Genomic DNA, 20229 nt, shown 5'->3' with positions numbered 1-20229 from the left:
TTATTATTATTATTATTAAAATAATATTTATTCCAGATTTAAAGTTACAAAAAAGAAAAAGAAAAACCATACAAAGAAGTCTTTAACCATAACAAAGTAAGAAATAAACAAGTAAAAAAGAACAATAAGATACAATAAAAAAGACTTAACAAAAAATATAAAAATACATTGAGTTAAAATAAAACAAAAACAGATTAAACCTTTACATAGCCTTTTCCCTTTACTTAGTTCCATGACCTCCTCTCACCTCCCAGTTTTGTATTCTAGTTCAAATCGTGTTTCCAGCAAATCCTTCTAACCTTATTTTCATTTACGTATTTTAAAATTAAAGTAATGTGATTAAACCTCCTCTAATTCATCAATTTCATCAACTCATTTTTGCTTAGTCCATTATATCATATCTACCAGAACGGCCTAATATTCTTTTTCCAACCTCTTTCTAACATTATTTTATATTGCAGTACTTTTGAAGATATATTTTGAATTTTTTCCAATCTTCTTCCATCGACCCTTCTCCCTGGTCTCGAATTCTGCCGGTCATCTCAGCCAGTTCCATGTAGTCCATCACTTTCATCTGCCATTCTTCTCGGGTGGCAACTTTCTAAAACTATCCAATCACTGAACGTCACTTTCGATCCCTTATTTGCATAACTATCTACAGTATCCCCCTGCTGGCCCAGGGTGAGAACTTCAGTACAGAACACCGTGCCGGTGGCACATTGGCAACAAGAGGCCCCATTAGCGAAAGCATGCCTCTAGTTAAGAACAGTTTCAGGTTAAGAATGGACGTCCGGAACAAATTAAGTTCGTAACTAGAGGTACCACTGTATGACATTAAGTGCAATGCTCCAGGCTATGCATTTAGGTAACAGAGGGCAAAAACTGAAAAACAGGGGAAGGGAAATGGAGAGAACTGTGCAGAACATGTCACTTTGGGGGAAATGACATCTATTCCTGAATATACTTGAATGTTTTATTAGTTACTCTGCTATACATATAAAGAAGCTGTCCAAACACATTTAGCCTCTGTGAACTTCAACTCTATGGGAAGAGAAAGACTGGTGAGGAGGTAATTAATAGTTACCTTGTTATTTCTTTAGTAGGTCACAGCAGACTCAGACAACGAATCATCCTCTCCTAAGCTAGCAGCTGCTCCAGGAGCAATTAGAGGCTCTGTATGCTTCAGCTTGATAGGGCTTACCCCAGCACCACTCATCTGAAGGGCTGTTGCTCAGTGGTAAAGCTTTGCAGGCAGAAGTGTCCCTGGTTCAGGAAAGAACCCTGCATGAAACCCTGGAGGTTTGATGCCAATTAGTTGCATCAGTGTTTTGAGGTATTTGCAGTCTCATTCACTTACTAAGTTTATATCTTGTGATTGCAAGAAACCTCTGGGGTGCTTCACAAGGAAATGCCATTTATTTATTTAAAATATAAAGGTTTGGATGTTCCCTGATGTAAGCGTGAATCTTTGCTGGTTCTTTTCATCACACACACACACACACACACACACACAGTTCAGGACTATAATCTACAAGCCTTTTGACTCTACAGTGGTACCTCGGAAGTCGAACGGAATCTGTTCTGGAAGTCCGATCAACTTCCAAAACGTTCGGAAACCAAGGCACGGACTCCAATTGGCTGCAAGAAGCTCCTGCAGCCAATCGGAAGCTGCGTCGGACGTTCGGGTTTCAAACAGGAATATTCACTTCCGAGTCTGCAGCGTTCAGGAGCCAAAATGTTCGAGTTGCAAGGCAGTCAACCAAGGTACGACTGTACAGTGGTACCTCAGGTTAAGTACTTAATTTGTTCCGGAGGTCCATTCTTAACCTGAAACTGTTCTTAACCTAAAGCACCACTTTAGCTAATGGGGCCTCCTGCTGCCGCCGTGTGATTTCTGTTCTCATCCTGAAGCAAAGTTCTTAACCTGAGGTACTATTTGTGGGTTAGCAGAGTCTGTAACCTGAAGCATATGTAACCTGAAGCGTATGTAACCCGAGGTACCACTGTACTTGTAACCTGAAATGTAAAGAAAAGCTGACTATTACTTATTTGTACATTTATAAATCACAGAATTGCAGAGTTGGAAGGGGGTCTGAGGGTCTTCTAATCCACCCCCCCCCGGCAACGCAGGAATCTCAACTGAAGCATCCATGAATGATGGCCATTCAATCTCTTCTTAAATGTCTCCAATGAACGATCGTCCATCCCCTTCCAAGAAGTCCACGGTTGAACAGCTCTTCTGTATTTAATAAGAACCAACAAATGAGCAAATCTAGGCTCCTCTGAAGGCCGATTCTAAGTGCATTTAACCTCACAGATTTTCAAAGGAAGAGCAGCAAACAGTGAAATCTTATACATTACACAGAAGCAAACCACACTGATTTCAATGGGGCTTAATCCCAAGTAAGTATGTATAGGATTGCAGTCTGTGTGTGGAGAATTTCCTAGGGCCATCACAACTACAACGCAGCTTTAAAGTAACCCCAGCCCCACTTCTATGCAGACCCCTAAAGAAAGCATCCAAATTCTGTAGTGGACAAAACAGCCCTGCTGGGTCAGGCCAATGGCCCTTCATGAATTGTGGAGGGTTGGACTAAATGGGCCTTGGGGTCCCTTCTGACTCTATGATCTAGTCCAGCAACCTGTTCCCACAGCGGCTATCTGCGGGAAACCCACAAACGGAAGATGATCACAAGAGCCATTCTCCCCTCCTGTGGCTTCCAGAAACTGGTATTCAGATGCATTACTGCCTCCAACTGTGGAGGCACAGCATAGCTATCATGCCAGTAGCTACTGATAATATTTTCCTCCCTCACGAATTTATTTAATTCTTTTTTAAAGCCATATAGGTTGGTGCTGGTCATTACTGCATCCTGTGGGAGTGAGTTCCACAGCTTAATTTACGGGCTGTGTGGATAACTTTCTTGTATATGTCCTGAGTTTTTCAACATTCAGTTTCATTGGATACCCCCGAGTTCTAGTGTGCTGAGAGAAGGGGGGGGGGGTAAAAAACTATTTTCATGTTGCCTCTTCCTCGCCTTTTTCCTAAACTAGAAAGGCATCAGACGCTGCAACCTTTCCTCCTAGTGGAGTCGCTTCATCCCTTTCCTTATTTTTAATGCCCCTTTCCGATCCTTTTTCAGCTCTGCGATATCCTTTTTGACGTGAGGCGAAAGAAAACCGACCGATGTGTTTGTTAAGTGTTTCTTTCTGCTCATCAACGACAATTAAGAAAACGCACAACTATAACAACTAAATTTTCAGCACTATGCTGAATTACAGCAGCAGATGAACACCCCCCCCCCCACACACGTTCCTTTGAGGGAGGTCCCTATGCAGCACTGCCCTCCCCGGTTTGCATTTCTATATTTAAAAATAAATCCTGTCCCCCGCAAGGCGCATTTTCCACCCCATGCCGGCAGGCGAGACTCGCCAAGCGGCCCAAAAAGGAATCCAAAGCAGAAGCTGCTCTATATTTCAATCTCTATGGCCACAGATGCGCAGCCGCCATTGGGCCTCGTTCGGGTTTTCTTAAGAGAACGGAGCTGCGGCGCTCTACCCCTCGGCACCTCTATGGCTCCCCGCCCTCATTTCCTATGTAAGCTTTGCGAAAGCACGCCACGTTTTAATTTATTACTTAACAAATGCACCCGTTTACTCTCGAGAGGGGCCCCCTCGGTGCCATCTCTCCTCGTCCGGTGTCTCTGTTTTTAGATGTCAAGGCCTGAGAAACGACTTTCCGCGGGAGACCGGAAGCCTGCGCGTGCCGCTCTACACTTCCCCAGCGCCCCAACTCCACGGGCGGTCCTCCCGGGGCGGGCGCAGGGCACTCTGGGAATGTAAGGTGTCTCCCGGCGGGAAAGGCTGACGCGCGTTCCCTTTCCCGTGATGCCTTTCGCGCGGCTGAGGAGAAGAAGTGCTGGCGGCGGCTGCTGACGAAGGCGCCGGCTCCCTCATGGCGGAGAAGGCCGAGGCGGAGGCGAGGAGCGCCTCGCTGGTGGAAGCCGTGCTGGCCTGCTCGGGCCGCCTGGAGAAGGAGGGTCTCAGCGGCCGCATCTCCCGCCTCTCTTGCCGGGTGGAGGAGCTCAAGGTGCGAGGAAGGGGAGGGGGGAAGGGGGAGAGAGGTGGGCGGGGCCTCCGAGAGGAGGGACCTGTCACCCAGTGGGCGGGCCTTGGCCGCAGAGGGGCGGGGCTTACATGGGCGCCGCCCCTTTCGAAGCCTTCCTTTTACCCCCTGAAACCCTTTAATGGAGTGATCTAAGCGAGAGTGTTTCTGAGCCCGTGCGGAATTATGTATTCTTCTATTTATTCATCACCATGTGTTGGCTATTTGCAGATTAGTTGCGCTGCAGAAAGTGTGTTGGGGAGACCACACATTACAAGGAATGCAAAATAGCTTTAAGGTAAAGGGACCCCTGACCATTAGGTCCAGTTGTGACTGACTCTGGGGTTGCGGCGCTCATCTTGCTTTATTGGCTGAGGGAGCCGGCGTTTGTCCGCGGACAGCTTCCAGGTCATGTGGCCAGCATGACCAAGCTGCTTCTGGCGAACCAGAGCAGCGCACGGAAACACCGTTTACCTTCCCGCCGGAGCGGTACCTATTTATCTACTTGCACTTGATGTGCTTTTGAACTGCTAGGTTGGCAGGAGCTGGGACTGAGCAACGGGAGCTCACCCCTTCGCGGGGATTTGAACCGCCGGCCTTCTGATCGGCAAGTCCTAGGCTCTGTGGTTTAACCCACAGCGCCACCCTTGCAAAATAACTTTAGCTAGGTTTTAATAACAATAACTCCTTTTACACTAAATATATCAACAAGCTTGACCCAACCACCAACCCATCCCCCAGGGTACTGAGAGAGCTAGGTGCTGCTCTTTATATACTATACCCAATTGCTGACACAGCTTAATTAACACAATTTAGCAGCACCTGCTATACTGTTTCACAGCTGTAAAACTAGGTCATGTTATTTGCTCTGGCCCTTAAAGACATACACATCTTGTGGAACAATAATGAACCTTTACATTTAAAGAGACCATTCAACATATTTCACCTTTCTTCCAAGGAGCTCAAGGTGGCTCTTGCAATTCTCCCCATTTTACCCCCACAACAACCTTGAGAAGTAGGCTAGGCTGGGAGAGACAGTGACTGGCTCAAGGGCCACGTGCTGAGCTTTATGGCCGGGTAGAGGTTTGTATACTGATCTGCTAGGCCAGTAAAATTTTCCAAACTTAAGGCTCCAGCTGTTCTGGAACCACAATTGCCACCATCCCTGACTTCTGGTCTTGCTAGCTAGCGGTGGTGGGAGCTGTGGTCCGAAAAAACAGCTGGAGGCCCAAGTTTGAGAAACACTGTGCTAGGCCCTAGTGCAACACTAACCACTATTCTATGCTGTGATGAGCTGGCAGGTTAATTTTTTCACCCGGTAGGTAGTTTTTTCAGAGTTCGACACTGGTGTGTGTAATGCTTTTTGTTTAATTTCTCCCCATTTTACCCCCACAACAACCTTGCTGTAGAATAGCACGGTAAGATGTTTCCTTATGCTGCGTCACACCTTTGGTCCTTCCAGCTCAGTATTGTCTACATACAAACTGGCAGCAGCTTCTCCAGGGGACAGCTACAGGTCCACCTGGAGATGCCATTGGAAATTGAACCTGAGACCTTCGGCATCCAAAGTTGATGCTCTGCCACTGAGCTTGGCCCTTTCCCATAGAGTTGGTCGTCTAGTCCTCCCATGTTCTTCAACCAGATGTTGTTGGAGTGCCACTCTTAGGATCTCTTAACTGTTGGTTGAGCTGGCAGGGGTAATGGGAGTATTCTAGCAACATATGGCATCCCAGGGTTAAATAATAACAAATCCACTGCTTACTGCAACAACTGACAGTTGGACCAAAGAGAAGTTCTCTCTGGATCAATATGACTACTGTGCCCTTGGGGGTTATTTGCCTTCCGCTGCAGCATACAACATGTGTTGCTTACTTGAGGCCTCTAAAGATAATTTGCTGTGCAGGGACCTTGTTTGTTACACCTTTTATCTACTTGTGTTAAATTGGATTGCTTGCAATCTCTGAGGGACTGGCAAATGGAGAATCATGCTTTTGGTCAACTGATTGGGTTCCATGAGTTATTGCACTTCTGTGATTTTATGTAAGTTTGAAGTGACTTTTCCTTCCACTCTTCCAGGATGAAGTCTGCAGCATGGTTAACAAGAGGTACATAGAGTTTCTGCCCAGTATGCAGAGTGCCAAAGATTTGGAGTCCCAAGTGGAGGAACTTTCTGGCAGCATTGACCAGCTGAAGTCCAGGATTGAGATGGAGGTGATGCAAAGAAAAATAATGGGCCTTTACCAGAACTGAGTCTTCAGCTAGTTAGAAGGACTAAGAAGTTCAAAGAAGTTAGAAGGACTAGAAGGACTAAGAAGCCAATCCAAATGTCTGACAAAAAAGCCCCATAAAATTATATGATCATAAAATAACTGCAAATTGGAAAGTAACTTTTTTGTGTGACCTTGCTGCCTGAACATCACAGCACAGGGTTTCCCCCCTCAAATAATACTGTATCTAGACCTAACTAGATGCTAAGAAGCTTCCATGGGCCTAAGGAGTATGCTTTCTGTGCCTAGCCCTACAAAAAGGAGGTACGACATGTAATAAAAAACAGCTAAATAATGTTTGCAACCCAGACTTGTACAAATGCTTTGGTTTTGTGGCTCCTTCCCAGGTTCAGCATGACCTGAACGTGGCCATTGCAGAATTTTCTGAGCTGAAACAGCAACTGGAGAGAGACACATTAGTTCTGACTGGGCTGAAGCAATTGCAGGAGGTGAGAGGGGGCATCTCTTCCCCAGTTGCAATGCCAATCTATTTATTTGTTTTTTCAGACCTCATTCTGAATATAGTCAACAGTAATTTTTCCTTCTTTTTATTTTAAAGTTCGAAACTGCTCTCAAACAGTTCAATGCCTTGCTGCCACAAAAGAAGTATGTGTCAGCAGCCTGCCACCTGAACAAGGTAATTCCAGTTGCTTTGGGGACTGGTGGTCTTTTGTGACTGCTGTGGACTTTTGTATCCCTCTAAGAATGGACTTGCTTGGCTCCTGTTTGTGCAGTTTCTTACTCTTTGTCTCTTTCTCCTCTTTTCTGTCAGGCCCGGAGGATTCTGAAAACGCTGGAGTCACGTCGAGGCTTTGAGCTGAAGATTCTGAAGGCGCTCCGCAGGGAGCTCATAATGCAGACCCAAAACATTATCTACCTCTTGGGTCAGGAGTGGCAGCAAATGGCTGTGTGGAAGGTTCCTCAATCAAAAGGTTTGGTGGGGAGCATTCTTTGGGGGTTGTGAATGTGTACTTTTTGGAGGGCAGAGATGAAACGGCAGACAATTTGACTTTGGCTGATCTCTGGTGGAGGGGAGGATATCTCAGTGGTAGAGCATGTGTTCTGCATTCAGAAAGGTCCAGATTTAAGCTCTGGCACCTCCAGATTTTTAAGAAAGTGAGGTAGCAGGTGCTGGAGCCATTGCCACTCAGAGTGAATGGTACTTAGTTGGTTGGACAAATAGTATCACTTAGTAAAAAGTTGCCTCTTAAGTTATTGTGACCCAGCCTTGTTGCAAATTGGAAAAATGGTCCTGCAAATACATATTCATATATGTGTAGGGCTTTATAAGATTAAGATGTTGGTAGTCTTTGCACAACTAAAATGTTAGTACAGAGAGTATATGTGGGCTTTATTGTCCTGTTTGATCACATAATAGAGTCTAAAAGGGTTTGTAGACAAATTTCCCCTCCAGAGTTATTGTGGTTCACTTATTGGGCTTGGTTCAAGAATTGCTTTCCTGCTTTCCTGTGGACTTATTCTTGACTATACATAGGCTATTCTTTCTCAACCACTGTTCCCTGTCTGGTGGGGGCAATGGGAATATTAGTAATGTACCTTATGGCACTGTTGAAAACAACAAGCAAGCAAAGAGATACAAAGAAATTCACAAGTGCTGGAAGTTCTATACAAAAAAGTAATGGTTCCTTTTGTCCTTGGGTAGTGCAACCAAAGTAATTGAAATGCCTAGAATTTTATGGTTAGCAATGCCTATTGTAATATTATTGTCTGTGTTGACAAACTTGGAAGAGTTGGGAGATTCTGAAGAGCACTTGGAAGTCTTGGCTGAAACTTGTAGGAACCAGCATTGAATCTCAGAGTGCCTGGAAAAAAAATTGGTGGTTGGTGCTGATAAGCTTCCTTTTCTTTCTGCTTGTCTGTGACTGCAGAAACAGACTTGGGGGGGTGGGAAGAGTGTGGCTTGTCAAGGACCTGACAGACCATAGTGCATTTTTTGTGGGCTGTGTTCAGTTTGGTGTTCACAAAGTGCAGAACCAACTCAAAAATTATGGAAATTCTGTGCCCCGCCCCACCTTGTGCTGAATCCTCTCAAAGCCTGCCATCCTGCTTCCCTTTTTCTGAATGTTGACAAGGAACTGTTTGGGTTTGCGGATTTGAAACAGGTCAAGCATGCTCTGCAGGTTACATCTTGAAGATTTTTATGTCTCCTGGCACTCTGCACTTTACATGTTTCTGAGCTCTCTGGCAGGATTGTGGCTGAGTGTAACAGGGGAAGGAAAGCAATTTGGATTCAGGAAGGATGAGCTTTCTCTTTCCTATCTAATGTTTTGTGTTTTATATGCATTCTGTTTTATAGAGGAGTCTGTCCCAAGAAGTTAAAGCTAGTAACATGGGAAGCTGCCTTATTATTGCTGCTGCTGTTTATTAAGATTTACAGCTAATAAATAAAAAAGCATGTTCACGTTTATATGGTTGATACATGGAATTCTGCTTTATACTGATTCAATGGTCTTTTCCATTGCATGCTACCTAACCGCCCCCCTCCCCGAGCTGTCATGCAATGAACCTAAGACCTTCTGTGTGCAAAGCAATCTCTACCATGGAGCGATGGTCTCTTGCTATTTGTAAATATCCATACCAACATGGGACATGCATCTCATTGGCTCCTATTGAACACATGCAAGCAACCCTATTTGTGGAATTGCCTGTGAATTGATATTGAAGTCTGGAAAGGCAGGCCATGCAAAACCCATCCTCTGTGTTTGCTCTTTTGCTTTGAAGCCAATGTTTTGCTGTAACGGGGGCTTGTCCTGTGTACTTCTTGCTTAGAAGCGGGCAGCCTGGAGTCAGCCATGGAGACAGAACTGTATTTGTGCAAGGTGCTGTCCAAGGAGGATGTGGTCCCTGGCCCAACAGTGGCATCTGTGCTGCAGGCATTTGCGATCCTGGATGAGCTGCGTTTGAAGTTCAGGCACTTCGGTAAGTGACTTTCACTGGTGACAACCGAAATTTGGCTGTAGTTAAAACCATATGTCATTTGAATTGGATCAGGTTTCCAAACTTTAGATACCTGAAGCACAGCTGTTTTTCTGGATTAAAATCAGAGACTTGCTTCCCTCTTCCCTCACAGCAGTCTGTTCTTAATCAGCTCCTAAAACAGTGGGGAGGCATCCTTCTTCCATCTTCAGTATAGCTCAGTTAATATTTTCTTTTCCACCTCTTTATTATTATTATTTTGCCTAGTCAGTCAGGAATAGCATTGGACAGGGGTGATGCTCTTGTAAGCATGGAAGGGTCGTAGCTCAGTAGCTGAAACATTCATGGAGATGTGGGAAAGAGTTTAATTAAATATACAGAGTCAAATTGCATCAGTTTGATCTTTTCTTTGTTAAGAGCAGTATTTTCGAATTCCTCTTGCTTGCTCCAGAAGAATCTACTACCCTCTTCTTCCTTGCCCACCCCCTTGTAATATCTTCATTCTTAAGTTAAGCTAGACCAATTCAAGGAATGTTGCAGCAGCCCAAGTGGAAATGCCTCCCAGCATGCTGCTTCTACTTTGTCTTTCAACCCCGGCTATTAATGGCTCCCTCCTTCCCTGTTCTTTGTGCCAGGACAGTTGCTGCTGAAGTACATCCTCAAGCCGCTCATCTCCCACCCGTCATTGCAGCCCTTGCCTGAGGAGCACCCTGATGCCGTCACGCTGAGGTTTAGGTCTGTGGGCTCCAATCTTGGCCACCCGTCCCCCGTGGAGGTGTTTGCCAGGATCAAGCTGGTACTTGAGGTCCTTCACAAGTATCATTTAGGTATGGAGCTCCTTGCTAGCCGGAACCATGGGAGGTGGCAGTCAGAGTGGGCCAGGAGAACTTCTCGTGTGTTGCTGAAGAAGATGCCACAGAACTTGGCCAGGGAACCTGTGGCCTACCAGATGTTGTACTCCAACTCCCATCAGCCTCATCCAGCATGGCCAGTGTTCAGGAATGATAAGAGTTGTAGTTCAACAACATCTGGAGGGACAAGGGTTCACCAGCCTAGCCATTGAGGCTTCTAAAAATTATGCCACTGTTTTCCAAATGCAGAGGAAATCTGCCGAGGGGAGCTGCCCCTATTGTGCATGCTGGTGTTTTGTGCCAGGGCATCGAGGGGGCCATGATTATTCTCACATTCTGAACTCTGTATCTGTTTTCCCAGGTGTTCCACTTGAGCACTGTGCAGAGGAGGAGAACAGCTCCAATCTTGTCCTGGCAGAGGTGTTGGGTGACACAATCTGGAAGGACATTTCGGACTGTCTCATTCGCGACTGCTTGGTGCATTCGATCCCAAACAACAGCAGCAAACTGGGGCAGTATATTGAGGTGAGCGTTGCAGCAGCTGAGGGACTGTGAAGGATGGGAAAGGCCTGTGGAACAGTTCCCTAAACCCTCTTCCCTTTGCCTTCAAAGTTACCCCTTGAATTGTAGTTGTAAAGGTTTGCTTAGCGGACGAAGGCAAAAGTTCAAAATATGCACATACTAAAATAACTGGTCTTTTCCTGAGTGTCTTCCTTTTTTCTCTGTTGTTAGTAGGCCACTATAGCGGCTGATAAATTCTAATGCGTCAGCTTCCCATGGCCTGCTACTAAACCAAATGATCCATAATTTCCTTATTTTATGGGGATTCAAAGCCTGAAAGCTGGAGACAGGCACATTCATTCCCAATACTGGGCCTTCTGTTCCACCCATAGGTAGCATTTACGGGGCTCACTGTTCCTCCTCTCTCCCCCATCCCCTGGTTTAGGTTATTAAAGCTACTGAGGAGTTTGAAAAAGCCTTAAAGGACATGCGGTTCCTAAAGGAGGATGCCACCGACTTGCTGACCTATGCCCGTAACGTCAACTGCCACTTTGCTAATAAGAAATGCCAGGATGTAATAGTGGCAGCCAGAAATCTGATGACATCGGAAATACACAACACCGTAAAGGTAGCTGAGCCAATAGAACCTCTGCTTATTTCCTCAGTGTTTGGGTATTTTTCCAGGTGGATTGCGTAATCCTGTGCATTGTTAACCATGCTTACATTTTAGTGGTATGCATTTTTTTTTTGGTCTTTTTTAGTTATGCCAAAGTATGTGAATCAAGCAGTGCTCTGGGATAGCTCTTTATTTTGAGCAAAGTCCAGTTTTTGAAACAGGAAATGCAAGATCCCCATACAGAGTTGTGCTGCCCTACACAGATCAGTTTAGTACTGTATTGGCCCAAATATAAGCCGCACCTGAATATAAGCCACATCTTTTAAATTCAAGGGGGGGGGGGAATAAAAAAAGTCAATACCTGAATATAAGCCGCTCCCTTAAAATTCTGCAGCCGTTCACACCTGTTCCGGTTTACCGTATGTCTGTTTCAGCAGTGATATCATAAAAGCCAATTTTTGTACAGTTGTGAATTTTAGCTGCATTTTAACTTTTCGCGGTCAGAATTTGGGGGGAAAGTGAGGCTTGTATTCAGGCCAGTACGGTATGTTTGGGGCCTGCTGAGCTGTGCACTGAACCTAACCTGAGTTGTTTCTATGGTCTTCCTAGGCACTCTTGTAGTAAGCTTTTCCCCTCTTCCTAATTGGACTTGTATTCTGCTCTTTCTGGTAAAACAGAAGATCATTTAACTTTTAGTGGTCTTCCTTCCAGACTCGTTAAAAGTCCTGCATTCCAATCCCAACACAAACCCTTGACTTTGGGCCAGTCATTCTTTTCCACTCAGGCCTACCTCATAGGGTTGTTGAGAGAGCAAACAGGCAGGAGAGAAAATAACCATATGTATATCAATCTGAGCTCTTTGAAGGGTGGCCTGGGGTATTATTGAATACAGTGTTAGGAGCTATTAAGTCCTCCTAATATCATTTGAATTCCTCAGAAGTAGCCATGAAAGTCAGACTAGTCTAAAACAGCCTTGTTGCACCTTAACAGCTAACAATTTTATTGTGGCATAACCATTTTTAGTGCTAAAGCTGCCACACCGCGCTTTGCTTTTGCTACAAGATACTAACACTTGTCACACCTCTGGAATTTCTTAAGTTACTTCAGTTGTGCCCTAAGTTGGTATTTTGCTTGCGCTGCAGTTCCACTCCCCTCCTTCCCCTCCAGTGTACATCTTTATTTTCCCTTCCTAGGTTACCCCAGACTCCTCTGTAATTCTGCCCAAAATGCCTGACCCCGGAGCAGGTGATCAGTTAAAGGTGCAAAAAGTATCTGAGGCTCTTGACAAGCAGGCGACAAATTTGGAGAATGAGAAAAGGCTGAGCCGCCACACCTTTTCGTTTCCTGCCTGCCGCATCAGTGAATCTGTACAAAAGTTGATGGTGTTGGCTTATCAGACGCTCCAGGAAGCCTCAGCCAGCACGGATCAGTGGTGAGGACTCTGAGTGAATTGTTTGGGCTCAGCTGATCTCGGGGGGAGGGGGGTTGAGTGGGTATGAATGTAGGCCTGCCATGCAGCCAACAAATGCTTAAGTCCTGCAAGCATTTTGTGCTGTAGCCGTGATGCTTTCAGCCACACAACTCAGATAATGTTTCTGCTTTTCCTTTCTTCTCCCTGCGTCCCCCCCCCCCCATCCCCAGCTGCATCCAGCTCTTCTACTCTGTGCGGAACATCTTTCATCTGTTCTGTGATGTGGTGCCGATGTATCACAAGTGAGTGACATGAAAAACCTCGCCAGGGAGGTGAAAAATCTTTGTTTCTTCAGTCCCCCTTTTCTCCTTTTGTTCTCTCTTAAAAAACAAACAAAAAACCTTTATGAAGACATAGCTTAATGTCTTTGGACAGTGATCCTTTGGAAATTTCAGAAATGTTTGAGCAACAGCAGCTTTACATTCCACGCAGGTGCCAGAGAACAGCTTGCCTAAACCCATATAGTCTGAAGAAAGATGCAACAGCAGGCTCCTCCACTGGCAGCTAACATATCTCATAGAGTTGGAAGAGACCACAAGGGCCATCGAGTCCAACCCCCTGCTATGCCAACTCCATTGCTTCATTGCTATGCCAACTCCAAATGGGCACTGCATGATCCCAAAGGGACTGCCTTCCCTCTGCCTTCGCCTCTCGCCCTTCCTCCATTAGGGGTTTTCTACCCCAAGGATGGGAGACACGTAGTACTTCATAAAGTGTTGGGCTCCGAAACCCATCAGCCTCAGCTAGCAGGGCCAATGATCAGAAATGTTGAGAGTTGGTCTGCAAAAGCATCCGAGGGGACCACATATCTGTTCTAAGCATATAGACAGAATGACATTCCTGCTCTGGGAAACATAGTGGCTTTATTTTCTTTAGATGGTTGCAGAGGAAAATGATCAAAAACTGTCTCATGACCATGTGGGAATATCTGCTCTCCCCCTTCTTTTCCTCTCCCTAGAGAAAATCTCCAGAAACTTCCCCAGCTGGCTGCTATACATCACAACAACTGCATGTACATTGCACACCACCTTCTGACCCTGGGCCACCAGTTCCGGGGCCACCTAATGGATGGAATAGCCACATTTGTTGACCTTGTGCCTGGTTTCAGGAAACTTGGTGAGCCTGGAGGAAACTTACTTGTTCATGTTTATGGATATTTACACCCTGCTTTCCAACCCAGCTGGATTCTCAAAGCAGCGTACCTTTCAAATGCAAACAGAGATTCAGTTATAACAGGGATATGTGGTGTGGTGTGTGTGGCATTGTGGTACAGTCCAGGTTCTTCTTCTTGTTATACCAACCTGATGCTCTCCAGACATTTGGACTCCAGCTCCCATCAACCCCAGCCAGCATGGACAATGTTTAAGGAAGATGGGAGTTGTAGTCCAACAGCATCTGGAGGACGCATGGTGGGGGAAGATCATTCTAGCGGGAAAGGGGTGGGGGACGGAACCACAGGTGACCCTGAAAACTAGTAAATTTGCCAACCCACAGTAGCAATCCCTCTGCCCGGTCTTCTTTTGTATTGTATTTCTGTGGGACTCCTCACAAGTGCAGAGGAACATTCCCCTGAGTTCCCTTGAAAATTCTCCTGCTGTACTTTGCAGGGACCTGCTGCTTATGAAGAGGTAGATCTTTGGGTAGGTCAGAAACTTGCCTGGTGGTATTATGGTTCCTGGAACTTGAGGCCAGAGTTGAGACTTCTCCCTCTTCCCCACAGGGACGGAGTGTTTCCTGGCTCAGATGCGAGTGCAAAAGGAGGAACTCCTGGAGAGACTCTCAAGCGCCAGGGATCTCTCCAGTGTGGATGATGACGACAACTATTCAGCGGCAAACAAAGCTGTGCGGCAGGTGAGTGGAGGTGAAGCTTTTGAGGGATCGGCTGCAAGCTTTTACAGTGCCCATCATTTGAAGTCTGTACATTACACTGACACTGAAAGGCAGGTACTGTTCTGAACAATGAAGGAAGATCAGGAGAGCCCTACTGGGGCTGTTTAGTCTGTTCTCCTGTTTACAGCCCTGGCCATGTAGATTCCACCAGGAAACCTCTAAGCAAGGCATGAGAGCAACAGCCTTCCCCTGTTGTCATTTCTCCCCACACTCCCCCCCCCCCAGCAACTGGTATTGAGTGGTATACTATCTCTGAACCTGGAGGTTCTACTTAATCATCAAAGCTCCCCCTTTCACAGCCATCTCTGCCGCTGAACATCAACACATTTTGCCGGAGACACCCCCATAATTTGGCTAAGAGTTGTGTAAAGAAACAGTTTCTGAAACTTTCTGTTTGCTGCCTGTCAGTTTTACTGGAATGACTCCAAATTCTAGTACCTTGGTACCTTGGTAGTCGAATGGCTTGGCTCCCAAATGCCGCAAACCTGGAAGTGAGTGTTCCAGTTTGCAAACGTTTTCTGGAAGCCAAACGTCCGACTTGACTTCCACTGCTTCCAGTTGAGTGCAGGAAGCTCCTGCAGGCGATCGGAAGCCATGCCTTGGTTTTCAAACGGTTTCGGGAGTCGAACAGACTCCGGGATTAAGTTCGAGAACCAAGAATCCCTCCATCAACGTGCCTACTTTTCTAAGCTGCATCCTGCCACTGCCTGTTCCTCCCCACCCCTACCAGTCACATTGTGAATCATCTTGGGTTTGTATGTATTAAGAAGGTGCAGTTTCTTTCAAGGTCTTGCACCAGCTGAAGAGGCTTGGCATGGTCTGGCAGGACGTTCTTCCAGTGAATATCTACTGCAAGGCCATGGGGACTCTGCTTAACACCGCTCTCACTGAGATCATCAGCAGAATTGCTGCCTTGGAGGTGAGAACCGTGTCGGCCACAGGTGGTTTCTCAGTGTAGTTGAGGTCACTCCTCCCCGCAAACACAGTTGCTTCTCTTAGTGTGAGCAGCCTTTCTTCTGTGGATCTGGTTCATGTTTTAGAAAGTTAGAGCCAATTCTTACGATGATGGAAAAGCCTCCCCATGCAGCTTCTCAGGCACTGCAAGCCTGACGTTTCCAAATTCCATAGCATGGAATCACTCCTCTAAAAAAAAACAACCCACAATGGCAATTTCATCTCTGTCAGGATCTACATCTTTAAGTTTAATACAGCTGCTTTTGAACTTGTGAATATGCTGTTTGCATGGGAATTGGCTTCTTTTAAAAGAGAGAGAGAAGTCAAGTGTTACACACTTCCTATGCAGGAGATTATTTTGAATGTCCTGATGGGCACATAATTTCCGTCTTGGTTGAAAAGACCTCATCTTGGACTGTTACTTCAAGGGAAATATTTGGGCTCTCCTCCGGGGGATGGGGGGAGAGACTATTCTCAACATAAGGCGGCAGCAGAAGTTAAAACTATAAGAATAAGTCTGCTTGTCTGCATCAAGCGTTGATGTCTTCTGAGATATGCAAAATTTAAACCTCCAGTTTCTGCATCTCTTGCAAAAGCGATCTAAGTGTGCTACTTGAAACACTTTTCTCGCTAATCTGATGATAGACTTGTGGGTTTCTGGAAAGTGGGCTGGGATGTGCAAACGTTCAGATAAATCTCATGCCAATTTCTTTTTAACATTTGATTTTATTGGTTTTTTAAATGAATATTTTATATTTTATGCAAACTCTACAGATTTTTTCAGTTAAGTGGTATATAAATCATGTAACAAAAAAAAGTATATTCTTTCTGATTCATCTAGAGGAAAATGAATTACATCACAGAGAGCCTGTTGTTTGACACCACCCAGTCTCCCTGTCCCATTTGCTCTTGCTCTCTGCCGTATTGCAGGATATCTCTGCTGAGAATGCAGACAGGTTGCATATGCTTTGTCAGACGATGGTGGACGAGGGACCCCTGGTGTTCATGCCCCTGCCAGAAGAAAAACAGAACAGACCCTTCCAGGAGGAGGTCCCCGTCTACGTGCTGAAATGGATGACGTTCAAGGAGCTCATGTTGGTGCTACAGGCCAGCCTGCAAGTAATTGTGGACCGGTGGGTGTTCCATACAGTCTGCTCTGCATCCTCCCTATTCCTGTTAGCCCTCCCAGACCAGTAAGGATTGTCTGGGAGAAGTGGAAAACACCAGACAGTGGCATGATATAGCCTGGCTTGGATGCTTGTTCTGTGCCTGCCGCCTGCCCCAATCAAGAGGTGGTTTTCACCAGAGAAACCCACATTTTGACTATTGTAGTAGTACACATTTTTGGTTGTTCTGCCTCTGAAGACGGTTCAGAAACTTCAGCTAGTGCAGAATTCAGTGGTCATGTTGCTCACTGGAGCAGGACGGTTTGAGCATATTACACCAATCCTGGTCCAACTGCACTGGCTACCAATTAGTTTCCAGGCCCAATGCAAAGGGCTGGTTTTGACCTATAATGGCTCAGGACCGCAATACTTCCAGGATTGTCTCTTTCCATATGAACCTACCCAGTCCCTGAGATCATCTTCTGAGGCCCTTCTTCGTGTGCCCCCTCCTTGAGAAGTCTGAAGGGTGGCAACACGAGAATGGGCGCTCTCTGCATTGGCTCCCCTTCTATAGAATGCTCTCCCCAGGGAAGTTCGCCTGGCGCCTTCATTATACACCTTTAGGTGCCAGGCAAAAATGTTCCTTTTTAACCAGGCCTTTGGTTGATTTTATAGTGGTACCTCGGGTTAAGAACTTAATTTGTTGTGGAGGTCCGTTCTTAACCTGAAACTGTTCTTAACCTGAAGCACCACTTTAGCTAATGGGGCCTCCTGCTGCTGCCACGCCGCCAGAGCATGATTTCTGTTCTCATCCTGAAGCAAAGTTCTTAATCCGAGGTACTATTTCTGGGTTAGCGGAGTCTGTAACCTGAAGTGTATGTAACCCGAGGTACAACTGTATTGACATCCAACACCCTTTAGAATGTGTTTTTTTGGGGGGTGGGTATTGGGTTACTGGTTTTGGTTTGATTTTATATGTTGTTGTCTTGTTGCGAACCACCCTGAGACCTCCAGGTATAGGGCGTGTATAAATTGAATAAATAATAATAATAATAATAATAATAATAATAATAATATAATAATAATAATAATAATTAATAATAAAAATAAAAATAAATTTAATCTTCCAAGATCCAGGTGTGTTTCTTTAAAGAATGTGACATCTTTGCTTAAAAAGATGCTGGAGAAGGAAGGAAAGGGCAGGAATTGAGGTGGGGTAGATCGGGGTCCTGTAGCAATGTGCAAAGAACAGGCCTCGGTACAAGGACCCCAAACCCCAACCCACTGACCACAGAAAGCCATGGGCAGAGAGGTTTACAGAAAGGCCTCCCTCACTCTCCCTGCCCTTCTCTCCTCCCTCCCTCAGCTGTTTAAATAACCACTCTTGCTCTTTCCATTTCTTTTGTCTTTGACTCTCCCAGGTGGGCGGATGGCAAAGGGCCCCTTGCAGCCGCATTCTCCGCAAGTGAGGTGAAGAACCTAATCAGAGCCTTGTTCCAGAACACAGAGCGTAGGGCAGCTGCCCTGGCAAAGATCAAGTAGCTTCAGTGCCTCTGCTGTTCCTAAAATGTTGTCTTCCTGGACACGCTGCAGTTGGCAGAGCCGGTGTCTTCTCACCCCCCACCTGCACACACACACTCATCCACTTTGACCGTATCTCTTGAAAATGACTTCCTGGCTTTTGTGAGCAGGATCTTCCTGCAGACCAGGTTGAGTTTCCCAGAGGAGCATCGCCTGAGGCATTCAAGCCAGCACAGCGATTGTGTTGCCTGCCCAGGCCTCCGAAGATGATCACCTGACATGACCTGGCACCTGTGGTCCAGAGGGAATCCTGGCTTGTCGGATGTTAACTCCTGACGTGCACACCTGCAGGTCTTGCCAACCCTTTCCTTCTGCTTTGGGTGTTTGGTAAAACCAGTTTGGGTCCGGTGGAACTCATGGCAAACGTGCCCCTGCAGTACATCTGACTGGGAGATGTGGGGCTCTCAATGGCCCGGGGTAATCTGATTCCTTGTGGCAGAGCATCTATGCAGAGTTTTTTTTGTTTTTTGAGGGGGGTGGTACCTCCCCTTTGTGCATCTTACCTCATCTGTTTTGCAAATGGCTTCTGAAGCACACAAGGCTTGGAAAAAAATCTCTGTGCCCTTTGAAGGGCCTTAAAGTGCCAAAACGTCGTAGTTTTACCAGCTGCTGCCTTTAGCGTACGCCATGCAGCACGCCTCAGAAGTTGTCTTTTTACCCTGAGTCCTCTTCTTTTGTTCTTCCCATATAGGGTCTACGGGTGGGGAAGGCCGGCCATGCTGCCAGTCGCACCCTCCTGCCTTGGAGGTACATCACATGCATCCTGTGGCATCAACAGCATGGAAGCCTATGTTTGTTCAGGGAACTATGCACAAACAGCAGAGTATGGATTAGTGCCACTGCTACAGATGTTCAGGGGGCAAGCCAGTGGTATGTTTGATATTGAGGGTGGGGCCAGAGGCTTAGTCCTGCTGTTCCTTGCTGATGTTCATGGAGAGCAACAGAAGAGGCCTACTTGTCTCTTTGACAACTGCAGTATTCTTTCCTTGACTTAATAACTACATAGTTAATCAAAACTGACTGCTCATAAGCTTTCTCCTCTTTCGCTTATCAGGTTAGGCAGATGTTCTCTCCCACATACCCCACCTCCATCTACAGAATTTGAGATTGAGCATTTGTAAAATATGGAAACCTCAGTCTTCTGGTTATTTGGGGGAGAGGTGGGGCTTTTGGTTGAACACTCCCTTTTTCTTGTGTCCCCCTCCCCCAAGCATTTAAACCTCCATTCACAGAGGCTAAAATTCAGTCACTGTCTTGTCTAGCATTCATTAAGAAGATAAAATCCAAGACTGGGGGGAAAATGTTACTGGATTAATCATTACTTACAAATTATTTTGTATTCTCATACTTATTTCTTTTTGGGAGCCATTAAATAGGCATGTAAAAAACTAGCCTCAATGTCATTGTCTCCTTTACTGTGAAATATGGCCAGTGCCTCTGGCCTTGGTCATTTTGGTTGCCCCTTTCCAGTTTTTTGAGATGGGGTGATCTGAACTGTGCACAACATTCCCAGTTTGTTCACACAATAGATTCATATAATGGCATCATTAGATTTTTTGCAGTCCATTCCCTATTGATCTCTAGAACAGAATTAACTTTTTTTTTTTGCAGATGCTGCACCCTGGGCTGACATTTTCCTTGAGCAATCAGTCACAGCCCCTAAGATTCCTTTCCAAGTCATTCATTGCCAGCTCCGAGGCCACCAGTGTATATGTGAAGTTGTGATTTTACTGTATTGCCTCAGTGCATCACTTTACACTCACTTGGAACCACATTTGCTCATTCATCCAGTGGCTGTCTGATGGTGTGCTCGTTGCGCCCTCTTTCAGCTAAAAGCTAATGATATTAGCACAGGTGAGGGCTTAGGAAGGTGGGGGGTTTTTTGGCAAGGCAGATATGTGCTTGTTCACCCAGCAGAATGTGCTATTGAGCAATTGCGTAAGATTTCAT

The 20229-nt window shown here is 45.8% G+C and overlaps 1 protein-coding gene across 2 annotated transcripts; it reads left to right on the top strand.

Moving 5' to 3' along the window:
* Positions 1–3818: 3818 nt before the first annotated feature.
* On the top strand, positions 3819–19670 carry ZW10 (zw10 kinetochore protein). Of its 2 annotated transcripts, none has more exons than XM_080983459.1 (16): positions 3819–4090; positions 6182–6316; positions 6720–6821; positions 6932–7009; positions 7145–7304; positions 9163–9312; positions 9945–10136; positions 10522–10685; positions 11107–11289; positions 12471–12709; positions 12919–12990; positions 13707–13864; positions 14469–14599; positions 15426–15557; positions 16523–16725; positions 18120–19670. In XM_080983459.1, the coding sequence occupies exons 1-16, from the start codon at positions 3956–3958 to the stop codon at positions 18238–18240; spliced, it is 2355 nt and encodes a 784-aa protein (XP_080839585.1). In that variant the 5' UTR covers positions 3819–3955; the 3' UTR covers positions 18241–19670. The 2 variants fall into 2 exon arrangements, with proteins under 2 accessions (XP_080839585.1, XP_080839586.1); XM_080983460.1 differs by lacking the exon at positions 3819–4090 and adding an exon at positions 4371–4403.
* Positions 19671–20229: the final 559 nt, after the last annotated feature.

This window comes from Podarcis pityusensis, assembly GCF_964106645.2.
Source record: "Podarcis pityusensis genome assembly, chromosome: 15".
Classification (NCBI taxonomy): domain Eukaryota; kingdom Metazoa; phylum Chordata; class Lepidosauria; order Squamata; family Lacertidae; genus Podarcis; species Podarcis pityusensis.
This window is presented reverse-complemented; position numbering and strand designations above follow the sequence as displayed.

Coding starts and splice junctions, on each gene's coding strand:
- ZW10 (XM_080983459.1), top strand. CDS start 3,956: ATGGCGGAGAAGGCCGAGGCGGAGGCGAGGAGCGCCTCGCTGGTGGAA. Junction 6,822..6,931: donor GGCTGAAGCAATTGCAGGAG/GTGAGAGGGGGC, acceptor TTTATTTTAAAG/TTCGAAACTGCTCTCAAACA. Junction 12,710..12,918: donor TCAGCCAGCACGGATCAGTG/GTGAGGACTCTG, acceptor CCCCATCCCCAG/CTGCATCCAGCTCTTCTACT.